General features: G+C 34.8%; 1 protein-coding gene across 2 annotated transcripts in view; it reads right to left on the bottom strand.

Annotated features, from left to right (window-relative positions):
• Positions 1–22,693, bottom strand: part of NOVA1 (NOVA alternative splicing regulator 1) — a 158,892-nt gene that overhangs the window by 4,619 nt on the left and 131,580 nt on the right. For both annotated transcript variants that reach the window (XM_049825650.1, XM_049825651.1), the window contains one exon: positions 1–548. This exon is cut by the window's left edge and continues 4,619 nt beyond it. In XM_049825650.1, the coding sequence (XP_049681607.1) occupies positions 1–548 (548 nt within the window). The remainder of the gene's footprint in view (positions 549–22,693) is intronic.

Here is a 22,693-nt window from a genome sequence, read left to right as displayed (position 1 = left end):
GCTGCTGGGTTGGCACTGGCAGCTGCTGCAGCCAAAGCCCCTGTAGCTGCTGCCTGACTTAGGCCTAAACCTAATGTATTGAGATTATATCCATAGCTGGCTAATGTGTTAAGTGCAGAGGTGATGGCCACCAGGTCGTTGCCTGTAAAGCCAGATAAAACTGCTGGAAAGGCTGCCACTCCAGCAAGGTTAGCATGTCCTAATAGCCCTGCAGCAGCTGCAGCAGTTGGTAACACTTCAGCAGTGTTTGCATAAGGAGATCCGGTTGGATTGGAATTGGCCACTGGACCTGTGACATTGGCATAACTGATATTGAGACAGCTGCCACTCTGTGGATCCTCTTGTATCTTCTGGATGATAAGTTCAACAGCTTTTCGGTTTTGTTCAGGTTCTCCACTCACAGTGACAACCCTCTCTTGCAAGTTGATCCCATCAGGTTTCTGGGAAAGCTGCACCCAAGCCCCTGACTGCTCCATTATAGCCTTCACTGTAGCACCTCCCTTCCCTATTATCAGACCTGCTGTGCTGTTGGGAACTATAATCTTTACCTGTAATTAAAAAAAATATATATAAATAATACTTCTGCTTTGTGCATAAACACTATAATATTTTGCTACCCTATAAAAGGAAGGAAAAGAATGAAGCAAGTTAGTTACCATGGTTTTAAAAGAAAAGGTTAAAGAAATATTAAAAAGAAATACAGCTCATCGCGCTTTTTAATGCTCTGCATCTGTTTCAAATATACAATACAAAGAATTAAAGATAACAGGAAAATCATACTTATCATTCTCCCACAGAATATACTGCTTTCAGCATACTACATTTCAGACCAAAAGATTAAGCAAATGCATGTATTATGCTCATATGGAAAGACTGTCTTAGATTGTATCAAAGAGAGTGTTTTCATTTGATTCCTCTCTTTCCAGGCTAATGTAGCAAACCAAATTCTTGGACAAAATGCGTCTGAAATTCTTTACCTCCCCTTAAAACACCTACAGTAACAATAATTAAAAAAAAAAAAAAAAACAAAAACAACAAAACAACAACAACGACAACAACAACCAAACCAACCCAAAACCCTTGGCTAAAGCAAATATGGTATAGCATGGACAGTTAAAATAGTTGTCTTGAACAGGACATGATCTTGATTGTTCAACCTGGATCCATCAGTATACAGAAATTCATTATGTGCTACAGTGTATCATTATTCAGCCTATGGACACGAAGTACAGCAGGAGAGAGTATCTAAATGCTGAAGATTTTGAAAGAATAAAATATGGCGTTTGTACAACTTAAAACGTTTATCAAAATGTCTTCAAACGAAGGGTATTTGCCTATAAATCCTACCTTTCCTCCTGTTTAAATAAGTTTCAAACTGATACAACCTCATTAAAGTCAACAAATTTATTCCTTATTGACTTATTGCTATGAGTGAAGAATGACACCCAAGATAAAAATTCAATATTTATACATATTTTTCGTAGCTTTTTTTATATACGTTTTACAAACGTGTCTCAGTTTTAATGTACCATCTGCTTCATGATATTGAATTAATATGATGTTTATCTTACAAATATACATTTTTAGTAGCCTACTGATATCCATTCATCCAGGTTTTGTGGATTGTATATGTAGGGGTAACGCTTTTCAGTTTCGCAATCCTTTCACGAAAATGCCATCTAAAATCTCAGCAACAAGTCAATACAAAATACAATTAAAATTTTATTAGCAACATTCTCATTTTACTGCCTCATTATAAAGTCAAGCTTATTATAAAGTCAAGCTAATTTGGAATAAAAATGCATGCCCTATAAATAAGCTTTTTCTAGTTTTACCCATTTTAGATATTTCCAGCTATTATGGTAGCATCAAAATCAAATCTTTGAAAATCCAGCATACTACAGCGTTGAGAAATATTTATATTTTCCACTTACACAATATCTACATTAAAAATTGTAACATACCATATTGTCTTTTTGCACTGAATTGTTTTACAGCATATATAGAGTTTTAAAATTCTTTAGAGTTTCATTCATGTTCACTGACATTAAAACAAAAGATGTTCTGTGGAATAAATAAAAAATTATTAGGTGCTAACTTATTCTAAAGGTAACATAAAAGTATGGCATTGAAAAAACATTTAGCCTACCCATATACTAAATAATCCTATAAAACTCAAATATCTCAATATGTGTATATACTTATATACATATTTGTGTATATATATAGACACACACACCGAAATGTTTTTTTTGTATATATTTATAGACACACTCATTTTTAAGTCAGGACACCTCACAGTCATTTTAAAATGTAGTTAAAACTATTTGGCGATTTTGAGGTGCCCTTTTTTAGTTTTCCTATCAGAAAAAGGAGGAAACCACTCTTAAGATTTGATTTGGTATTTGGGATCTAGATACAAAATGTACTTACTAATTGGTAAAAATAAGGAATGTTTAGATTTTTAAAAAGATATATATTTCAGGGGTTTGTTTGTTTTGGTTTGTTGTTTTGTATGTTTTTTAACTAACATTGCAAAAATGTGAAGTTGTAGAAAAACAGTCACCCAGGAAAACTCAATAAAAGTGCGAATCATTTATTGCATGGCACAGCCTTCATGATTATGGTTTTGTGCCACATACTATAGGAAACATTTACTCGACTCCACTGATTTAAGCCATACTAACAGCTTCATTGGGAGACTGACAACTGTGATTTGCCAGATTCTGCTTGGTTTCATAACCAATGTGCACAGTTCTGACCAAGTTAGGTGTAAGCGCTTATGTAAGTTTAAGAGAAGAATCTAAGAACATCAGAAGGTATGAAAATACACTCTCATAACCACACATGTGATTGCAGAAGTAACTAGAATATTTAATTTTAGGACAGCATTGAAGCACATGTAATATCATAGCTACACATGCAACATGAAAATCCAGGTTACTGTAATATGGCTAAAATTACTCTAAAGGATTGGTGTAGTAAAATAAAATAATGGTTTAATTCAGCCACAAAATCAAGAAGGAAACGTTCTGTACGCAACAAGAAAGACTTTCTCAATAAGAAACTACTACGTTTCTCAATTGACATCACAAAAGTTCATTTGGTTCACCGCTAACAGCTCTGGTTGTTCGACAAAATTATCTGCCTAGTCAGAGGAAAGATAAAGAATGATCTCCTCCTCCATACTCATCCACTCCTACCTTGTCCAGAAATGTTTTTGTACTTAGCCATACAAACAGAGAAATTATGATGCATTTCAGAAATCTTGGATTTGCTGGATTAATATGTCATATGCTCGCCTGCTTCTGAGATAAATAAAAATACCCTTTTCTAAATATCCGTTTTAGAAACATCAGGTTGTGTGTTTTAACTGGCAACTCTCAATTTGTTTTAGTATAGGAATATACCCCTGCCAGGATGAATATTTCACCTATTAACATACAGGACATCTTTTAAAAATATACATGTATTAAAAAATTAGACAATATGCACAACCTACTTTAGACTAAGATGTCACAGGAAACATTATATTTCCATCAAAATTCCATTTTTAACAAAACAAAAATACATCCGTATGCATTTTGCTTAAAACATAAGTAAAATCCTGCTCTTCTTGAAATAAATGGCAACATCTGCATTATTTTGAGATACTAAATTGTAACATTCCTGTATTTGTGACAACTGACTGAAAATGGTATTTAAAACTGGAGATAATTGCTTTAAAAAGCAAAACATATTTAGGGGTTTTTTTAATTTATATTAATCTTGTTACCAATTTCTAATTCTCCATCTGTTTCCTGCATTCACTTCATTTTCCCTGGTTTATATATTGGAATAGCAACTCTTTACAGCAACATTGGTTGTGTTGTATACTAATACAGTATCTAACATACTAGGCTACAGCCCTCTAGGTGCCGGTATAAATGAAATAATGCAAATTTTTTTTTTTTTTTTTTCTCTGTTGAAGCCTAAAATCCATAAGGTCACTTGATTACAAGGTATAAAACAATACAACAAAATTCTTGGTCTCACCTCTGGTTATACAAACAGAAATTGAAACAGCAAAGATTATCTATTTGGTTTTGTTACCTGCACCACCACCATTTTTTTAAGTACTTAACACCCCGTCTGTCAGGGAAATTGGACAGTGGTCCTACTTCCCTTTTACAGATAAGAAGTTCAGAAAGTGATTTGAATGCAGAAGTGAGAAACCTAACTACCACCCCAAATACGTGCTCTGAGCTATCCAATAAAGGTATCTTTGACTATGCAGGAACATTAGATTTCCAGGCTTGTGTGTATGCTCCTGGCTATGTGGAAATTTGTGCTGCAAAAAGGAGAGTATCTAAAGCAATTATGAACGTAAGCTTAAAATATATATGCAATTTAATTTTTTTCAAATGCTGTAGGAAGAAAAAATGGAAGGAACTCAACTTCTATTTCATGCCAAATAGATTTTATAAAAAATAAGGATTGCAATTATGACATTTGCTTACTCACAAAGCAAATTAATTACTTCCACAGGCATCACTCTCATCCTATTTGCGTTGGCATAAGCAAGCTCAAAAATCAGGTTCAGCGAGTATAATATGTCTCCCCTGAAAAGGAATCAAACTATAACAAAAAAAAAAGAAACAAAGTAATTTCACTGCATATGTTTTCACTAATACATTGTTATGTCTTTAAGAGCCTTGACAAAGGTGCAACAGTCAAAACCTGTGGTGCTTAAGAAGGGCTCAAACCAGAGAGCAGTTTGTTGCCCTCAGTTCCCAACAAAGTCAGCAGAGAGTTGATGAAACTCTGCACTTCAGAGGAGGATGCTTGGTACTCAAGGGTTCTCAGCCATTATGTCCAGAGGACACAATTCAAATTGCTTTAACTTAGTATTAGAGGCTCATATTCACCCCTGCATGCTGCAAAATCCTAGACTCCTCAACTCTGTATCAGCTAATTCCCTAATCCTTTTCCACTTATTGACAACCCACTTGCATAAGCCCATGCTGCTCTCAGCTATCACGTCAGCATCGCATAAAAGTCCTCTGATCTACCAGACTGAAAGTCCTGGCTCAGTTGTGGGAGCTGACTAGCATCTACTGTGGAATGCCAGATGTTCGGTGATTATGCTATGCCACTTCTCATCCCCTCCCTTATGCTGCAAGGAGATAATCTGCACTGAGCAGCTATGAGTGTATATCAACACACGCAAAATATCTTTATGGGAAGCAGAACCATGACCAAACCCGCACTGCTACCCACACCAACACCTCAGGTTCTATCTCCCCAATCTTCATTCTCACTCCTCTTGTGTAAGCACGTCCAACTACCTATAGCAAGGTTCCCAACCCCTTTCACTTTTCTATTGCCTTATTTCCTTGCCCTCCCCCTCTCTTATGACATGTGCTCTGGTTATATTCTCACTTCTCAGTCTCTGGGGGTGGGGGGGTGCCAATCACAGACCAGTACCTTATGTGCCACCCAGCTAATATAAAGTATTTACCTGGCAAACGTAGTGGGAGGATGAAATGCATGCTGACTGGCTAGATAGCACTGGATGTGGCTGTTACGCCAATTAGACTAACTGTACAAAGGAGGCCAAAAACCATGGCTTTAAGTTTAAAGCTTCACATGGTGGTGTGGCACATGGCTGTACTAAATTACACCAGAAAAAGAAAAAAGTCTCACTGGTTCGACAAAATAGCATCAAAATTTGGAAAAAACAAACCCAACAATTTGACAGTGGAAGCATTTAATTGCATCATCCTCTGCTTATTCCACCTCACAGAATTATTTCTGAAGAGATTGCACAGAGATTAATGAACCAAGGAGCTTTTTTATCTGTTATTCAGCTTTCTTTTTTCCTCTTTTATTTTCACAAGTTTAATTATAACTCATGCCATGAATCTTCTGTAATAGTTGTACTTTTTTACTTCCACTAAATCTTTCAACTACTTGTGTAATGTTATTTTATCTTAACAGAAAAATACCTTTACAAAAAGGTTCCTTCTAATCTACAAATTCATCCTAATCTGGCACAATTCTACATTTTAGTCTCTCTAAAGCAAATCACTGTATTCCTTTAAAACTATATTTAAATTACTATCTTCCATTTTATCTCTTTTTCTGTCTTCATTGCTCATCAGTAACTTTAAACTCTTTAAAAAACCATCTGGGCTCTGGATTCTATACCTATGAAAATTTCATGCTATTTTAGCTGCTCATTTGACTATAGGCTTGGAGTTGATCAGAGGGTATTCTGAAAGCACAAGTTCCTGTAGAGAGCAGGCAATGAAGAGTAAGAGCCACATGTTCTTTCTCTGTGTGGCAGGCTAAACACACTGCTACAGTAGGCTGTTATTGATGTGAGTAGTCCTGTGCCATCCATCCTTAAACTGAAGCAGCAGTATGATGAAAATCTGGGATAAAAATCAGGATCAACAAAAGATGTGATAGAAGGGCACTAGAATTAAGCAGAAAGATAACCAAGTACTTTGCAGGCGAGATGATGCCCGTACGCACTTAGAATTTACAGCCACGCTCCACTGTATCGGGCAACTCGTGGAAAGTCCCTGGCTACATACCCAATGTCAACCACAAGTTCAAGGCAGAACAAGCTACCAAAAGGTCGGGAATCATCCTATGTGTACAGCAGGCAGAAATACTAGGCTGCTCTGGACAGGTGTTTGTTCACATCGGACTTGGGCTCAGCCTCCGACAGCAGGCTTACACAGCAAATCTCTACTGATTGCACATATGTAGCCTCAAGGAAGTTAGTGGAATTTCTCTCACTAATTTCAATAGCTCTCGATTGGGTTCCACATGTACATATGGTGAAATACAAACTTACTTTTTCAGAGGTATTGTGCACTGAACAAACTCCTGGTGGCTCAGTCCAAGAGCATACATTTTATTTTTGGAGAAAATACTTAGAAGGAATAGAGGCATCTTTCTAATGGTCTGTTTGATGTTTACTTACAAAAAAGAGAAAATATCCATTAAAAGAGAAGCAGTTCTTTGTAAATTTAGCTAGATCATAATGTAAATAAACCTAGATCATAAATTCGCCTTCATCTTCCCTGAGTATGTTTAAACTCTGTAAATGCCATACCAATTCAAGTTCTCTCTGTCTATAAAAGGATGTCTAGAACGGAAACATTCTGTGAACAAGTGCAATTGGATTACAGGAAAAGATTAGCTGCTACTACTTTGTTCCTCAACATAAAGCACATCTTTTTTTTCTAGACATGTTCCTGTTCCTGAGATTTTCTTCTTATCGCAAGCAGCACATATGTATGTAGTATTTCCTTCATATATTTTACCTGCAATAATTGCAAGATGAATGTCACTTTTGTTATTTCTCTATGTTGCTACTTTGTGGTATTTCTGCCCTCATAACTAATGTTTCCTTCAAGTCAATTCGAAGTTAAATTAATCCATTGAAAAAAATATTATTGCAAGTAAGAGTTAAAATCATACTAGATTATTACAAATACAATAAATTAAAATGGCAGTGCAAACAGATATTCTAAACCATTTATTTGTATCTGTCAGTCCACTGCAGCAAGAGTTTGGGCCGATTCCCACTCTACTGTTTATCACAAGTGTTTATTTTGTTCCAGTTCTCAGACCTCCTCTCAGCTGAAGCTGCATTTCTCTAAGGTATTATTTCATTTTAGTCCTAAAAACTGTTATGCAATAAAAATTTAACTTCAGCTTAAGTGCTCGGGAATAATTGACATCTGAAATCATGAGGCTTAGAACCTTGGAACAAAGCTGGAGAACTATTTACTAGGGAAAGAATACGTAAGGTTTTTTTTGCACGAATTGCTGCTTTGGCTTAAATCTAGACCATTTTTCTATTAGTATTTTATATTAAACCTTGACACTTTTGGGGGGACTGAAAAAAGTACCTCCCACTTCTTTTAGTTACTACTTAATTACGGTTCTGTCCACCTTAAAGTATCAACATTAAGATTTTTCTTTCATGCTTTTAACTAAAGTTGTCATTTGGAATGCAAACTTCTCACAGCAAGGAGTTAACAAATCACGTTTAAACAAACAAACAAATTCTCCAGTCTCTGCTTTAGTTGCCATTCTGTCACCAGTGTGTGTAGGCTCTAACTCATAAATAGAAAGGCTTTTTCTCTCAAAAGCAGTTTTTACTCTGTGCAATGCAAGTTGTGTGAGGAGAGAGAATAATTATTAAAATGATGTTGGTTATACAGGTGGTTGATTTTATGAGATTATCTAGTTCTGAACAAGTATTATCAAAAATTTACACACACATATGCACACACAAAAGTCTATGAGTAGTTTCATGAGTATCCCTCATGAAAACATGACTCAAAAGTATGGGAATGGAAGAAACCAAACCCTCCATGAATTCTCTAAGATACATAGTTTTAATAACATAGAGAAGAAACTTAACTTTTCTAATTTTTTTTCTGTGGAGCACAAAAACAACATTCTATATTTTATGCATTAATGTTTCATGAGTTTCAAATTACATTTGCAGAGAAGTGTAATGTATTTTAAGTAGCTTCATTTATACTTCTCACTTTTTTATAATTAAAAAAAGAAAGAATGAGCTGGTTACATACTTAATTATACAAGAGCAAAAAAATCATAGAATTTCACTCAATTGCAGATTATGTGGTACACATAGAAAATTAGACATCTATATTGGCTGTGCCATTGTTCAGATGAAACATCTTCTAAGTCAGAAAGCAGGAATACTAACTGCTCTGGCCAGTGAAGTCTGAATGACACTTTCAGTGACAGTAGAATGTTAACCCTATTCTCTAGCTAAATTCACAATAATTCCCCCTGCCCCTATCTAAAATCTCCCTTTCTTCTTTTCCTCATGCAATTTTTTTGCATGGTGCTCTATGAATACCTGCCAACATTCCACAGAGTCAAGGGTGGGTTTCACAAAAGCATGAATATTTACAGTAGTATTGAGTATAGTAATTTGGGATGCTTCTGAATGAAGGACACCATATAATTATAATGTAATCTCATCATTGGAATTGCTGAAGAGACACTTCTCAATACAAAATAGTCTATAAAAAATGCAGATAATGTACATTATTTTAAAACCAAATATGCCTCGCTGATGGCATGAAGGAAACTCCCACTGTTTTGCATTAGACCAGATCTAACTTATAAACTCATAAACCCCATTCCAGATTCCAAAGTGAATCCATCTTCCTGACGCAAGTTGGGTCAAAGGTGGTGTATCCCTTTTTTTATGCTTTTCCAGTCACAGAACCTATAGATGTTACTTTGGCTCCTCATGGCTATTAACTCATTGTCTAGCACTGGTTGCTTTTCTGAAAAAATCTTCAGACAAAAGAAAATAAGTACATAAACGTCTAGGACATTTCTGCACTTCTCAAGTCAACCCTTAAAAAGCTGCATCCATTAGCTTTACATACACTCCCCAGCAGCAGATCAGCCATAAATTTGTTCTGAATTATATGCTGTATTTTAACTAGAAATCTTATACTTCATGAAAGCAACTACTGGGAGAAATCCTATGCCCGAAACATATGGCAGATCTGATAAGATGTTCATAGCAAATCTTGGATGGCCTATAAGCACAGACATTTAGGAACCCATTTTCCATTGACTTCAAGGAGACTGAGGCTTCCAATTCTTTTTTTTTTTCTTTTTTTCTTTTTTTTTTTTTTCAAATGGCTGTGGACCTGCAAGTCCAAGAGAACCCTAACAGTATTCTTAAATATGCCTTTGACTGGAGTAGAAATTTTCAAGATTAATACGCAATGTTAACATTACAGCACCTCACAGCGACTCAACAGTGCCCAATTTTCAGTATAAACTTTGATAAATGTGGCTAAAATACACAATGATGTGCTTCTAAAAAAAATCAGTGCAGAAAATGATACAATGTAGTTATGTCACTTAATTAAATTCAGAGGAAAGGATAGCCAATAGCAAAGTGCAAAGGGACTTGCCGTTACATTGTCAATGACACTTTTCCTTGAAGCTGACTAGAACTTGAAGGCATGGAAAAGCTTAAAACAGAATATTAGAAATACATTGAAATACTCATCCTCTGACATTGCTGGCATTTTACATAATTTACATAATATTACATCATTATTTTAACAGCACACTAAACTTCATCCAAATTAATTTAGGATTTAAATCCAAATTTAAAATCAAAATCACATTTCAGCATTCCAGGTAAGAATGCTCAAAATTAATCTCAGAAAACTACATTTTAAAATTGATCTATCTATAGGACTGATAGGACAAAAGGAAGCTAGCACTTCTAATTTGTTTTCAGATTATTTTTGCTACAGTTGATTTCTACAAGATATGTAGCACCTTTATTAAGCATTCATTTGGCAATTCAGAACAAAATGTAAGTTCTCAACTCTATAGCATCTGGAGGAGGCTTCTCTTTTCAAAGCTGTGAAAGTAAGGGGATTTAGCAGAACCATTTCAATTCTATGGTATGGAAAAGAAGGATTTGTAAGGACCATTAAAAAAAAAGACACTTCCCTTATTCAAAGCTCCTTGAGATCTTTTTGTGGGAGGTCAAAAGAAAAAGAGTTCGATAATTAGCAATAGGAACTTTATTGTTACTTGTATCGACAGATTTGTGATTTCCAAAGGAAGAGAGTAAAGTGCTCAGAATGTATGACACTTTTTAGTCCTTTTCTTAAAATACACTGTCAATTTCCATATTTCAATATTTCTGTACTCACAAATATCCACTAATTTTGCTATCACAGCTATCATATTTGGTTGTTTGAAAATTCAAGTTTTAAGTGAGAAGCTGTGGGACTGGAAAAAATCATATAGATTGAAAGAATGAGGTAAAAGAAAGTGCAACTAGCTTTTACCTAGAATCTGAAACATCTTGTTATTCTGAACTGAGAAATGAGGCAGACTCCAAGAATATAAAAGAGTACAGAAACAATACAGTAAAGACCAGAAGGGTATGTAAATTAACATAAAAATATAAAATTTCTATTTCTAAAGAACTATGGCAATAGAAATTACCTTTCAACACTTACTAACAGTTGTCATGTAGAAATACAGCAATTTTTTAGTCATTTTCTTTGTTAGATATGGCGATAAATTCTGCTAAACACTTTGGTTTTGACTGATGGTTGATAGTCGGATAGATTTTAATCACTTCAGCTCATCACAGCTACTAAAAGATTTTAGAACCATGCCCCAGTTGTTTCTTCTGATCCTTGCTTGGACTTTGTACGTATGGGGATAAAATATTATTGCTGAGATTTAGCAGTGGGTATAAGTACATATACATGCAAGTATATAGCTATTCATCAGTTGTTTCTCTAATAACAATTTAAAAAAGCCTACACTTCCATGATTTTTTTTTTTTTCAACATTGAAGAGTTCCATCAATTCAATTACTACTTTGAGAGACAAGACACCTGTAGGAATTTACTAAGGGTGTTTTGATAGTAACTGCTTAAAAGTTGTGAAATGGAATCCTGTATACTAGGAAGACAGTCTCTGGGATAAAAAAAACACAGCCCACGATGGCATGGATGGAGAAGGAGGAGGAGGATAATTAGTGGGCAGCAGATTACAGAGACAAGTGAATATACTCCAGCTGCAATACACCACACCACCACTGCTGGAAAAGCACCTGGCAAAGGTAAAGGTTCAGCCAGTCAATGCTGTTAAAATGCCAAACAAGGGTCTGGTATCACTGATCCAACCTCAATCTCATCAGTATTTTACTAGACACCATGGTAGATTTACCTGCTGTTTAGAAAAAGGAAGGGTTTATACTAATTTTGGTGCTTAGAACTTCTACTATTTATTAAGCATTTCAATTTCTTCCCTGCACAATAAAACCCCCCTATATAATTGCATTTGCACATCCTTCAGCACTTATCTAAGTTCACTTTTCCTTTACTGTACTTGGATAATATCAGTATTTTTTAACCATTACACACAGAGGCTATTAGTATCTCTGTATTAGTATCTATAATATGGGTGGTATAAATTTAGACACAGATGACTCTCATCAAACAATCCACACTTCTATTGATGAGCACTGGTCGGTGGAAGGACTTGATCGCTCAGTACATGAAGTGGCTCACTGGCACGGAAAACTATTATTGGTATAGTGTTTGACATCTAGAACTGGATTTTCAATTAAGCAGGACATTTGTTTCAAAAGAACTGAACTTATGGACAGGAGACAGCTAGTAATGAAAAAAATGTACTTTTTTTTCCCAGGACTTCTCAGGACTCTAGAAATATTATATTCTATGAAACAGGAAATTAACAATAATTTAAAAAAATGCATACTTAAAGTTAGACTCGTAGATGCTTATTTAGGCTTCTCAATCCAAAAAGCATGCTTGCACGTTCAGCAAGCCCAATAGCCAAACCATTTATTTAGAGGATTTTAAAAAAACTAAATTAAAGCACTCATTTAAGAAACTCCTAGTAATGAGATTCCTTGCCACTTCTGAATTTCAGCTGCCTGCCCATGTCCTTTTTCTTGAATGTCTCCTTAATAATCTTGTAACGAAGAGTTTGTGAATCACTGATCAGGGATAGAAACACTCTGTGTAAAAACTTACTCCTTCTCATCAAAGTCCATTATGTAAACTATTCTAACATGAAAAAGAAGAGTGGAAGGTACCTTGTCAGGTCTAGGCACTGAACTGTAATGACAAATGTTTTCCTAAAAGTAATATAAACACAAATTTTCTCACGAATTCCTTACTTGATTTAGTAAACATCAGTTTTCCTTCAGTTATAAACACATAATAAGATGGCAGAGCCAGAGTTTTTAAAAGGAGGAAGATTTTAAACACTGATAACATCTAGTTAGGCACACAATTTAAAAAAAAAAAAAAAAAAAAACAAACAAAAAACCAAACCAAACAAAAAAAAAAAACAAAAAAAAACCCACCAAGATGAGGGAAGTCCTTCTTACCATTCCCACTGACGTAAGAGTTGATGCAAAGCTTACAGAAATGGTAAATCCCAAACCACCTGAGGATATCACTACTATATATACACACAGAGACTTCTGTACTGTGCATATATACTTCTATATGTGACTCCATAATACTTGACTACTTTTAAGGAGAAACAGTCCTATTGCATTTAGTCTCTAGCCAACGCCGCCCACTGAGAGAGTACAGAAGCTACTTATTCAGCAGTGCCTCTTTAAATCGTTTGTTTGCAATTCAGCTGATTCTAAAAACAATAAGGAAAACCAAAAAGCAAATGAGTCCATATGGAAGACATGCACATATTCCTGCTCTGTACAGACACAAAGGATGGAGCCATCCCTTCCCCCCAAGCTCATCAAGTCTTAGACTGTCACAGCTGCAATCATGTCAGCCATGAGTGCGCTTATGCACAAAACCAAATGAAACCTCTCCACATTACAGGATCATGGAATAAAACCCCCACTCTGTTACAGAATTAATTAAAGAGATTCTCCAACCTTTCTTTGAACCCAAATTTCTGCTCTTAACAATATTAAGTAGTGTAAATAATGTATCTTTTAACTGCGAGGTATCTTTTATAGTCAGTCTATATTTAGTTACACATAAAGAGATAAGAAGAGACACAACAGGGCATTTTTTAATGGTGTGCCTTGACCTCACCTGGCACCAGTTTTGCACATGCTCTTTACTCACAGATCACAAAATTGTAAGGTAAAATGAAAGATAAAGCTTATAAATGTCAACCAATAGACATAAAGTAAACATGCTGGAATGATAAATTACTTGCTACATTTATAACTGTAATGAACGTGGCAAACAGCAACCAATAAAGATGTTAAAAGATGAAGGTACTGTGTCTAAATGAACACATTTGAGTTTTCATGGCTATAAAATAAAATAAAATAATAATAATCCCTAACATGCCCTTCTATATTATTTGTAATTAAAATCCTGGGGTAATTATTCTGTTCTCCATTCTTCTCAGCAAAAGAGGGAAGGGGAGACACACGTGAATTAAAATCCTTGTGGCAACCCCATTAATGTCTCAGCTCAGTGAAAATAAGAGCATATTTATTCATGTTCTGACCTACAGGTTGTTCTGCATAGCTTCATGGTGTTTTTCACTATAAGAGCAGTGAAAAATGGCAAGAAATTTGGCTTATGCAAAAAGCATCTGGTCCACCTAGATTAGCGGTATCGAGGGCTATGGCTGCTTTGCACCCCTGGCTTTGCAAAAGGTGACGGGCAGCAGAGGCTTGATTCTTTCTGTTTCAACTGTTGCTTAATTATTAAAAAAAGAATTTTGTATAGCAAAAACTACTCAATGAAATTCTCAGGGAGGCTTCATCACGGATGTAATTTGAGAATTATTTTCAAATGAGAAAGGAAGTAAAGGACAGTTAAAGATAAAACACTTAAATAACCATATCTCTCTAGGTCATAAAAAATAGTAATTACCAGAAACTTTTATTAGAAAAGCGGTAGTTTCACGAATGGGTGGGTGTCTTCAAACTTAATAAGCACGACTACAGGACTCCGTAGCCCTCTAATGCCGATAGAGCCTTCTGACAAGCCAATTCAAAACCTTCCTCTCGGAGCCTGACGTTACGTCTCTGACAAGGATCAGAGCACAGAACAAGGTAATAGCAAGCTGCCGGTCTCAGGAAATACATCAGCAACTACAACTAAGTTAAGTGGTTGGCTTCGAACTTAACATTCACCCCAGTCAATTTATACGTATATGTTTAATTTATATGTATATCTACTGTCTGGTTTACCCTTTTGTAAACTTGTAGTTATACATTTTTAACCAAGGTAGACACAAGGGAATAGTAGCTACTGCTGGAAGAGAAAGAGAAAAAGAACACTGGAATAAGTGGAGGCAATGACAGAAATTAGCAATTATTTGAGGAAACAGAAACAAAAAGATTGATAGGTGCTAACACAGGCCAGTTATGAAAGTCAGCCTAGCTTATCAAAGAAAGCTATAATTACAAGAGACAATTGAAGGTACAATTGCATCCTCCTTGGTAAACGTGAAGAGCCTGGATTTAGATCATACCAAATTTACCTCAGTGGGGAAAATTGTATTTATTTATTATTAAACCGCATATTTGCAAACCATATTGTCTCCATACCTCTGTACTCTGGGTTATATTTCTCACACAATGGGAATCTGTAGAGCCAAATTTCATTAAGGAAAACTATAAATAAGCAAAAAAAAAATAATTAGCAACTTTTAAGATTTAATTTAGCATTACAAAAGCTAGGCACAGGCAATACTTGAATATAGATAACTTGCACATAATAATTTTGGCTAGATAATCAGCTGATATAAATGTTCACATGGGGAAAAAAAAAAGACTTCTTATGCAAAATAAGGCTGTGTGGCACAAATGTTAAATATAGTTGTATTTACACATACACGTCACAGGTTTTTATACCTGTATTACATAAGTGTAATTCTGCACGTGCATTAACTTGGAAAAATACCTTTCCAAGAATAAATATGGAGTCAGCGTTTTCATAAGTTGGATTTAAATCTCTCTTTTTAAAGATACACTGAAAAAGAATTTGCATCTAACTCTTGCCTTGATCTCAGCTCCTATGCACACTATATAAGTTAAAAAATGAATGACCTGTCTCAAAATGAGGTAAAGGTGAGGAAATCAACATTTACTAATCAGTTTTGGTTTCATAAAACATTTGTCCCTTTTTATAACTTAACAAATGTTCACTGTGAACATTGTTAAAGACTCTTTTTAGACAGAGCTCAATAAATGCATTATATATTATTACAATCTCAGAAAGTTTACATAAAACTGCACACAATCTGAATTATAGATTTTATTAATATTACTATGCAGTATTATTGCTAACAATGAGATTTATTTTACTATTTCAACAGTAAAAATAAGTTATATTTCAACTAAAAATATTCTTTTATTAATTCTGAAATGGCAAGATGCTTTTGGTGATGTTAAAAAGCACTAATTTTGCTGAGCCCTCTGACATTCAAATTGACAAGTTTACTCTTTTCACTGTTATTGATTTATTTTTCTTACCATCAAAATAAAATTCAGATAGGTCAAAACCAAAGGCTTTCTGTATTAGTAATGTAAATGATAGGACAATTAGTAGCATAATAAACATTTTGTATTTCACAAGCCATGTATTCAGTTAACTTCTTGTCATTATCTTATTACATTTAAGTAATTCTATTTTGGTTTGAATAGCAAGTACTGAATGGCACATAGGCTATGGAATATAATTACATTTATGAAATACCTGTTGTAATCATAACACTTGTGGTTAAGGCATTTTACAGCTCATGTTTTTTGACTAGAATCCTTAATAAAAATAAACCTAGCAGAAAGGTATCTTTATATTAACAAAGATTTTTATACTAAAACGTACACAAATTATTGGCATTAGTAATATCTAAATTAAATTCTTAAATTCAGATTTCAAAACATAACTTTCATCCCATCAAGGTTGTAACCTCCTCCTTTTATTACCCTCATTCACATGTGCTCCTATTAAGGTAAGGCAGGCATAATTTACAATTTGCTTAGAAATCACATGCAGCAAAGACAACCCTCACTGTATACATGCACATTGTGTACAGTCAGTCTTTACTGTAAATGTTAATGTAGCAATTAATTACCTAATTACTCTTGACATAGTTAAAGCAGGAATTTATACAGAACAGCTCAAATACAGGTGAAATATAACCTGTGAGATGTCTTTAACAAGCAGCTATCTGTTATTTCCTTCTATTTCTAAAACTGAATGTGATAATACTGGTTCTAGACAATATTTACACAGTTATCTTACCAAGCATTTTAAAAGTATTATGATCAATAAATATTCTGTAAAGATCTGCATATCTTTTGACTTGATTTTTTTTTTTCCCTGCATCACTTAATTATACATGAGCACTGGTCTGCAGAAGATCTGGAGGAATTGTATTTTGCTTCAGTACTCTTTATAAAGAACATAATTAATCACAGTTTAATCTGTTTCATAAAACAGTTTTATTCCATAAAGCAGTAACAATTTAAAAGAGCTTACATGGAGACTGCACTTCAGTATCTCATGGGTAGGGGGCAGCTGTTAATTTATTATCACAATTATTACAATTACTATTAAGAGAATAAAGTGGATCAAAATATTCTTACTGCATTTATGGTTTGGTTAAGTGAGCAGCAAAAATAACCATAAAAAGCTGAGAAACATGGAGATCATGTATTAGGTTACTAGAAACATGAAAGAAGAATTTACACTGCAGAACTGCCAAACTGCAGGCTTTCAGAAACTTTAGAGAAATAGGAAATTAAAACACACTTTTCTAACCCTATCCAAATCACAGGCGGCAAGTTCAATGAATGAATAATCTGTCATGTAGAAGTTTATTATTGCTGAATTATGGTAGGGGGTTGGGGGGAGAGTCCAGAAAGACTCTGATCTCTAAGGCTGCTTCTGCTGAGGTGTCACTTGAGAAGCAGGGGAAACCAGAAGGCCAAACAGCCAGCAGTGACTCTGTACCGCCAGACAAATACTCTTTCAAGGCTACAAACTGCAAAGATTCAAATGTAAATCACTGGGAGGTAACAGACCACTGGACTCAGCCCCTGGGCATTTCTAAGGATGCTTATTAGAGTCTATGGTCATGATCCTCCCACGGATCCACTATCAACTCCAAACTATCCCTCTGAATAACTGTTACTACTTGTAGGGAGTCTAATTTATCTTCAGAAGGAAAAAAACCCAAACCCAAACCCCAAACCCCAAAAACCCCTAAGCCAAACAATGCCAAAACCAAACCAAACAAAAAAACAAGCCCCAAACCCAACAAGCGTGAAAACTACAGGCACAAAACTAGGGGAAAATGCTGCTTCTGAATAAGATGCAGTTACATACTGGTTTTTACTGCAGGGTGAAGGTATTGACTGCCCATCTTAAGTCTGGGATGCTATGCTACAGGCAAAGAAAGATCTCAACAAATGCACCTCATCTCTGGAAGAGGAAAAACCTCGCACCTCTTATTCCCTATAGTGCAACAAGTCAACCAGCTTTTTTCTATGATTTGTACACAAAGAACACTCATTTTTCACTCAAGTCAGGCAGACACCTACTTTAATTGGTGGGTTTATCTCACATGTATCTATGACTTCTCACCATCGGGTGAATTCTCAAAGCATGCAAAAGGCAGACAATACATCTAGCATACAAACAGCTTGTGAAAGTGATGCTTCAGATGACACAAATTAAATATTAACTAACATATGCCCAAAGCAGGATCTTCTAGGGCCAGGCCTAACCATGCCTCACTCAGCTTACCTCTGACACATTAGAAAAAAATTGGTATTGCCTTTTCTACCTTATAGTCTGTGCTGTACAGGACTTGTCCTGTGTGACAGTAAGCTCTGTAACCTCAATGTTTCTTCCCACATTCTCATACAACTCTTGATCATATAAATTCTGAACTCCTTAAGAGCTGATAAGTTAAATGCTGAATAGTTGAAAACTTATGGTCTAACCTTCATGTGACTGATACAGTACGCAGCAGAAAAAAAGCCATTAAGTCATTCAGATTTGCATTCTGGAAATCGCTCTGACATACTGTTTTCTTTGGGTTGTTCAAATAGCAAAGAGTGCACTAAGTGATTATTTGCCTGTATACCTTAGAATATGGTATGTCACCAAAGCTGAGTATTAAGGACTCGAAGCCATTGATAAACTTGGTTAGGCTACAGAGTCACATGCTGCCAACTTTCACTCCAGCCTACATGGGATGGAACTTGAACATGGAAATATCTGGCACTTTATAACATGCTATTTATTTTCATTTTGTATCAATAAAAGAAGTATGCTTAAAACAGCTGGAGCAAAGAAAATGAAAAAAATTAAACACCCCTTTGCACAGAACATTTGAAGACCTTTACCATATTTTGACAAAGAGAAGAATGTGTATTCTCCAACTTTTATGGGTTTAACGATCCTTTTTCATAAGCAGATAGGACCTTAGCTTAGTACAAGGACATGGACAAATGCCAAAACCTACGTATCGTAACTACAAATATCCATAAATGAAAGAACAAGATCTTCAATTACAGTGCGATTTTTTTTTTTAACTCTTAAACAACTTGAATAAGATATCCATGCAAGTCTAAAGCGAAATCCATTCAATCCAAAACGCATTATCTTTTTACATGTTCACTCCAAAACATTTTAAAGTGAATAAACCCCATACAAATCGTAAGTGTTGAGGAAAATATAAAGATAACTCCCAAATCTCAGCATGTTCACAGAAGTAACACTGATTTAAAAATAAATTAATGAGATCAAAAGCAGGCTTCATTAAAGTCACACTGCAGTAAAATTATACGCTTTCTAAATCATCTTTGTTTGTTTCCAAAATTCTAATTTTATTCACTTCCTTTAACAAATTTTAAAACTGATGACTAAACTAAGGATTAAAACCAATAGTAGGCTGTCTTCATAAATGCACAAGAGGGGTGACCATGTACTATCTTGTTAAAAGCTGTTTTCTTACAAGAATAAAAGAAATTTGTTTGTTCTTTTATCAATTTTTTTTCAAGCTTTACTTTTGTATGCATTTTTTCTTTCTCCTGATTTTTGTCTTTGGGGGAAAAACAACAACAACAACAGCAACAAAATCTAACAACCAGGTAGAGTTCAAAACATGAGGAGAAATTGGCTTAAGGCATTTATCCATTTTAATATAAAAGGAAAAGTAATGCTGTCCATTACAGTGAGAAAGCGTATCTTTTTGAAGAGGGGGTGAAATAGGAAGCTAACTGATTCTAATTCTTTTCAAGCATAAAATCAAAACAAGATACACGAACATAGAATCACTTTTTTACTTACAGGACTACAACTGGCAGATCATTCATGACATCCTATGAATGATATGCCAGTAGTATTCAGAGAATTAGCAGTGAGAAGCTACGTCTTTCCCCACATCTCATGAACGCTCCTGACAACACTGCCCCTACATTTAAGAAGTGAACCCTGAAATTGCTGGGTGGTGGGAGAGAGGAGAAGAAAGGAAACAAGTAAATCAATATAAAGGAATATGAACATAAATAATTACCTACATAGCTGTCCAAAGGGGAAAACTTGAAACAGACATTAAGAAAGAGTAAAAAAACCCAAAGCATATAAGATTTTTTTGAATTGTTATGTAAAAGTCTTTATAGCATCTAAAAAAATTCTATTTTAAGACGACAATGCAAACAAAAGTGCTGAGCTCAGATACTGCAAAATATTGGGGAAAAGTGATCAAAGAGCAAGAAAAATATAAGAAAAGTAATGTATTAACCTGAGAAGCAGAAAAAAATTGTCTACAGTTAGTCTCTGGAGTATAGGTTAATTCTGCTTAGAGTTGAGCTATTAAATGAAGCATTTCAGCTGAAAAGCAGCAGGGAAGGTTACCTCTGAAGCACTGGAACCTTTACTGGAGCCCTCTCACTTTAACAGGGGAATAATTCTCCCTAGCCTTTTCTAGATATGTTATCTCAACCATTATTTATTACGTGCTGTCCACAGTGTGCCACAGGCAACTTGTAATCAAAAAAGGAACTCTGTCTTCTTATTAAACTGAAACAAAAAGGTCACTTTTTAGAGATATGAATTCACAATCGTTAAAATTATCTACAAATGTGAAATGTAAGGGTTTTCTCACACTAGAAAGAGAAGTGGTTTTCTAACTAATGTAGACACTTTCATTCAACCTTGTTACAACGCATGATGTTCAATGCGGAGTCAAAATTATTACTGAGTAAGTCTACAACAGCAATAGCAAGACCTAAACAGAAAAGAACTCTGAGTGTGAAGTTGAATAACTATTAAAACTGAAGATAAAAGTCCTTGCTGAGACGTAATCAAAAGGACATTATGCTGAGAAATTATGTCAAGAATCTTTTTGTAGGCAGCAAAAGTGTACCATAGTCTGGGGACCTTCCAGAAAAACTCAGCAAAATACAGGGCCTATTTCTTCAACTGTATTCACCTAAACATCTGGTGAGGTTCTTACAATTATCATATAGTTCTGAACACCACTGCCACACCAAACCTGATTTCTTTCTCATGCATCTATTTGTGAATTAAAAAAAAATGGTTTGATGCCATAATTAGAAGAATGTATTCAATATATTAATAATTTATTGTATTTGTGGTCTTCATGTACTCATAATTTTAGAATCCGGTGTACTAAATTCTTTAGTGATGGGTCCATATAAAACATTGTCTATTAGATGAAGTCTCTTTCAAACAGCATATTACTTGTGTGTGGAAGTTGGATATCATCTTCTGGATGTAAATAAAATGGTTGTATTTCTCAATGATCAATCTGACAGGTTGAAAAAAGGTCAAATTGTTATCTCACAGAGAACTACCATGGCAAATATTCTGAACAATCAAATTAAAGTAGTAATTTTTTTTAATTCTACAGCGCCTTTTATCAGAATGCTAAATAACTTTATATCGACTTCGCTTTTAAATACATGGTACTGAGATTTGGAAAGATCAAGTGATACATCCAGCATCAGCCAATCTGTGACAGACCTAAAAAACAAAACAGATTTTCTCAATACGACTGTAAGAAATTACATGAAAATTAGGGAATTAAAATTAGATGAATATTGCAGTTAAAATATTAGAGACAGAGTATCTTAAATAACCCTCACATCAAATTGCCGAAGGCAAATAGAGATAGTATCTCAATGGCCTATGATGCCTATCTAGCATCCTGGGATCATCATTAAAACTCAGTATTTGTACTTTAAGATTAATCTACTGATAAAAACCTTATCATCTGAAGTTGGATATTATACATATTTCAAAATTCCATGTCCTAATGATAACAGAAGACTAAAACAAAGGTTTCTTTCCTATTTCTTCTTCTAGCTCCCACAATAAATTATATATTAAATGTAAGTGATTTGAGTTCATCAACCCTTTAAAAGCTGTCAGTATGCTTTACAGACAGCCTCTCTCTACTTTCAGATTCTGCTTCTCTATCAGGAATGAAAAGATTATACTTCTGCAAGCCATTTTACAGACAGGGATAGGACTGTTCTTTAAAGTCAGAAAGAAGGACACCATCTACATCAATCATTACAGTTTAGAGATATCAATTAATCCCCCAATCTCTAGTTATATGTGTACTATTATAACCCATTGCAAGCTATAGACTGTGCATAAAATAAAGAAATAACACGAGCCAAAGGTGCAAATTCCCGATACCAGGATTGTAACAACCACACACTTGTGCTGCATCTGCTGGGTACAGGCAGCACCAAGAAAACTGGCTCAGTCCCATCATGTAAAAAGGTTGAAAAGTATTATTTATTACAGATATCGCAGCAACCAGATCATGCAGAAATGCTTCAAAAACCTGTAAACCTTGAGGACTGAATGGACAAATCCTACACCTATCTACACTCCACAAAATTTATTTTGCACTATACTAACTGATAAAATAAGAGTTACAACAACAAAGAAGCAAAATAGAAGCTATAATTGTATAAAATGCAAATGTCATGGGAAAAAAGGTAATGCATTTAAAAAAGTAAAAATAAAAGAAGGCTTGTATACTAAGTTAATGACACAAAGTTTGTGACGATAAATCCTGTTATATTACTGAGCTCAAGCCTATCTAAACTATAAGGGAAGGGGAAAGG

This window comes from Accipiter gentilis, chromosome 22, assembly GCF_929443795.1.
Source record: "Accipiter gentilis chromosome 22, bAccGen1.1, whole genome shotgun sequence".
In the NCBI taxonomy this organism is placed as follows: domain Eukaryota; kingdom Metazoa; phylum Chordata; class Aves; order Accipitriformes; family Accipitridae; genus Astur; species Astur gentilis.
The sequence above is the reverse complement of the archived record's forward strand: the minus strand, read 5'-3'. Positions and strand labels throughout refer to the sequence as shown.